At 33.1% G+C, this 4401-nt stretch overlaps 1 protein-coding gene across 4 annotated transcripts in view; it reads right to left on the bottom strand.

Annotated features, from left to right (window-relative positions):
* Positions 1 to 4401, bottom strand: part of LOC107706776 (kinesin-like protein KIF2A) — a 21462-nt gene that overhangs the window by 13344 nt on the left and 3717 nt on the right. For all 4 annotated transcript variants that reach the window (XM_016510588.1, XM_016510590.1, XM_016510591.1 and 1 more), the window contains exons 2-4: positions 3597 to 3691; positions 2806 to 2934; positions 1824 to 1878 (exon numbers count right to left, since the gene is read on the bottom strand). In XM_016510588.1, the coding sequence (XP_016366074.1) occupies positions 1824 to 1878; positions 2806 to 2934; positions 3597 to 3691 (279 nt within the window). The remainder of the gene's footprint in view (positions 1 to 1823; positions 1879 to 2805; positions 2935 to 3596; positions 3692 to 4401) is intronic.

Raw genomic sequence — 4401 nt, 5'->3', positions numbered from 1 at the left:
TTATTAATCTTAGGTATTCCAATATTTAATAGCATGTTGTTAAAATCGAAAGTTGCAACTGTGTTATTTAATGAGCTAACCTGAACTAAGACTTGTATTTTTTAAACAAGGATTAATAACTTCTGTAGCAAATGTTGCTATTGCTCATTGTGAATGTTAATGCATTAACTAAGGTTAACTAATGAGGTCTTATTGTAAAGTGATACCTATTGGTCTTTATAGTTCTTTTGCACTTTAATCTGTGTAAAACTTTTAACTTTATACATTTTTCTGTATTGCTTTATTGCATTTAAATGTTCAGTTATTTTTGTTATAAGAAAAAAGTTATTAAACCTGTTATACTGTATTATGACAGCACTTTTTTAAAACTTAATTTCAATATCGCGATAATACCGTATACCGTGATAAAAGCATTAGCAATTAAACGCAACATGAAAATTTGATACCGGCATATACCTACTCTATCAAGAACTTGAACCCGTAAAAAAAAAAAAAAATGTGTAGGCAAATTTGATCTATTAAACAATGTTTTCATTTATAGAATTTATAGATTTATAGAAGATTTTAATAATAGAAATATTAGATAAAATATAAAATTATTGACTTGGCATCTAACTGAAATAAAATAAATGTAAGTTGAAGTACTAAAATAACTAAAACTGAAATAAAAATAAATTAAAGCCAAACAGAAATATTAAAAACTTGTAAAAAAAAAATCAAATCAAATCAAAACTGAAAATACAAAAATAAAAGCGAATAAAAAATATTAATAAATATTATAATAGTATATAAATAAAGTACTAAAGTAACACTGATTTCAAGCCTTTACATCAAAATTAGGACTGGGCGATATGGCCAAAAAAATTTCACAATAAAATGTTTCATATCAGTCGATAACGATAATTATCGCGATAAATGTCATATATTTCTTTCTTTCAAGTTTAAGGCAGATTTCTTTGCCTGAGTGAACATTGTAGAAACCAGACAGTTAATTGTAGTTTTAAACTATTTTTTTTTTGTCAAAATTAGTTACAATATTGAAAACGTTTATTAAAAATATTTTTTCTACATCAAAATATGCATGAGTAAAACCCTTTTTCAGTCTTTTTTCTTAAAATATCTTAATAGATAAAGTTTCCTGACTTTGATGGCACGATGCAGACGTAAATTTATGTTCATTAGCAAAAACAGTAACATCTGTAAAAACTGTAACAAACTCATATTTATAGGGTAGAATTTAAATATTCTGACTGTTTGAGTTTGAATTTTATTAAAATTAACCATCGGTCAACCATAGTATCACACAATTAGATCATGATTACCAAAGGTAAAACCACACATAGCACCTCACTACCATGGTAAAATGTAAATATATGGTTTCTATGGTATTTGTATGAAAAACAGTAGCCTTAACACATTTAGTATAAATACAAATGCTATAGCTTAATATTCCATGTAAAAGCCTTCTGACGGGTTTGTTCCATGGCACAGTGTTTCTCGTGTTTGTCAGTGCTGTTGAGAACATCAGCAGTGGCTTTAAACCAGATCAGCGAGTCATTAGTGTTCTTCACTGAATTCAAGCTCTTCTCGCTGGATCTCACAGAGCGTTCTGCGAGTAAACGAGTCTGCTCGAGCTGCCGTTTGAGCCGAGCTGATAACTGGTCTGTGTGGCACCGATAACGCCGTTTCGTTCCAAATTTGACGCATAAACATTTTACCAAACATGTGTTATCTTTCTATCTGGAAAAATATATCGTGACAATTATCGTTATTGATAATTCTCTGATTTTGAACATTACTTTTGCATGACTTGTACATCATACCTCGATTATCCCTTGCAGGCGCTTCATTTTTCGGTGGCGCTACTGTCCGACGATTCTATAAATGATGAATCCAAGAAAATAAACATACTTTATATAATCCAATATAGCAAAAATATGCATCGACACAATAAAAACATTCACAGTCAATTTATGCCACATTACCACCTACTAATCGCTACATTTATACAGTAATTTACCACGGTAGTTTTATAATCCACGAAATTATAAATGAGTAATACAACTGGTTACATTTATATAATATACTATATAATATAATATTATATTATGTTTATTATATTATATTATGTTATATATACAGTACACTACCGTTCAAAAGTTTGGGATCAGAACGATTTTTTATGTTTTTAAAGGAGTTTCTTATGCTCATCAAGGCTGCATTTATTTGATCAAAATCTAATAATAAATCAGCATATTAGAATGATTTCTTAAGGATCATGTGACACTTTATACTGGAGTAGTGGCTGATGGAAATTCAGCTTTGCATCACAGAAATAAATTATATTTTAAAGGATATTAAAATAGAAACCCTTATTTAATATTGTAATAACATTTTGCAAGATTACATTTTTTTTCTGTATTTTTGATCAAATAAATGCAGCCTTGATGAGCAGAATCTTCTTTAAAAAACATTAAAAATAGTTCTGATCCCAAACTTTTGAACGGTAGTGTGTGTGTGTGTATATATATATATATATATATATATATATGGGTAATCTCCCAATGCAGGATGCCACAAAGCAAGTTATTTTAGTGTTTTGTGTGTTTTACGACTAAAAATGACCCAGCCTGTATCGATTTCACTGTAAAAACTGAAAACAGTATTTTATGACTCCTGTCTAGAAATCCATCTGAGAAGTTATAAAAGCCATATTGAGTGCGCTACAATCCTCTGTCTGTCTGGTGCTGTGCTCGTTCCTCCTCTTGATTATGTCTATTAAGGTGTAGCGAAACGGACACAGACCTTGTTTTGGGGGATCTTGTTGATTTTGATGGCACTGGACACAGGAGGTGGAGGGGTTTCAGGACTTTGTGGGATTTCCTCTTCAGGTGCAACGTCTGGATTTAGTGCAAATATGCTCTCTAGATCGATCTGTTCATGGAGAATGAGAGCACGAGCATCAGGCTGCCAGTTTCAAAAGCACTTCTACTCGCGGCACACGAGCGCACAGGATTTTCCACAGTTGTAAAAGCTGCTAAAAATAATCCTCCCACAGGACACAAAACGAGATCTCAGTATCTCAGCTGTTTCTCCTGGACAGCAATGAGATGAAATAGAGACTCCTATGAAGATCAGAAAGTGCGCTCAGATTTGCCTTAGAGATCTCAATATGAACTCAAATATTTCTCATCAAACTCTTTCAGGACCAAATGATCTGAGCTGCCATCCACATTCATTTTACCCCTCTATTTCTCATGAGGACTGGTTGGAGAAACATCTGCGATTAAGTTGATAGTTAGCTATGAAAGAGCAACATATGAGCAATAAAACCTTTGTCTAGGTTTATATTCCATGCACAGCATTTAACAACTCAAGACCACTGATAACCCTGGAAGCTATTTAAGGCAGAGGTACAAAAGCTGCTTTAGAATAAATCTCCCTTGATTCTGACACATCACTGTTGTATCTGTGTGTCTCTGTTAGAGATGTGCAACTACAAAAACAAATATCCATGAATGAAACATACAAGCTTTTGTCTTTAGTGCATTATGCCAATATGACAAACATACTGAATATGACTATCAGACATTCACCTCTTTCCCTTTTGTGTCTCCGTTTTCAATCCACTCCACCGTTACGCACTCATTGTCTTCGTTCAGTGATGTCACCATGGCCTGGTGGATTCTTCCTGAAATACATAAAACAACGGTTTACTGCAAAAAAATCTGCAGCTCTATGATAGCACTACAAACACTTCATAAAGCCTAAAAATAAAGGAGCTACATCAATGAATTAAGTATCAAAGGAAAGCACAATTAAATATTCCAGCCAATCATAATGAGGTTCTCTTAAAGGGGTCATATGATGCGATTTCAATTTTTCCTTTCTCTTTGGAGTGTTACAAGCTGATTGTGCATAGATAAGATCCCTGAAGTTGCAAAGACTACAGTCTCAAACCCAAAGAGATATTCTTTATCAAAGTTAAGAGTCAGCCAGGTCAACACCCGGTCATGCATGAAAAAAAATACCGTCATGTACCGTGAAACCGGTATAATTTTGAAAAATACCGTGATATAAATTTTTGGTCATACCGCCCAGCACTAAGTCTAACTAACAACCAAATTGTAGGGCCTATATTTGCTTTCCATACAACTCTACCATAGACTGATCAACTATACCATTTAGGCCATTGGTTAATGCATCGATTCACGTATGAACAGTTGACCCAAAAATGAAAATTTGACATTTTCGAAATTGAAATTTCAAATGAAATTTTGCTCACCCTCAGGTCATCCAAGATGTAGATGAGTTTGTTTGTTCATCAGAACAGATTTGGAGAAATGTAGCATTGCATCACTTGCTCACCAATGGATCCTCTGCAGTGAATGGGTGCCGTCA

The sequence above is a fragment of the Sinocyclocheilus rhinocerous genome, unplaced genomic scaffold (genome assembly GCF_001515625.1).
Source record: "Sinocyclocheilus rhinocerous isolate Xijiao unplaced genomic scaffold, SAMN03320098_v1.1 scaffold864, whole genome shotgun sequence".
Classification (NCBI taxonomy): Eukaryota; Metazoa; Chordata; class Actinopteri; order Cypriniformes; family Cyprinidae; genus Sinocyclocheilus; species Sinocyclocheilus rhinocerous.
The sequence above is the reverse complement of the archived record's forward strand: the minus strand, read 5'-3'. Positions and strand labels throughout refer to the sequence as shown.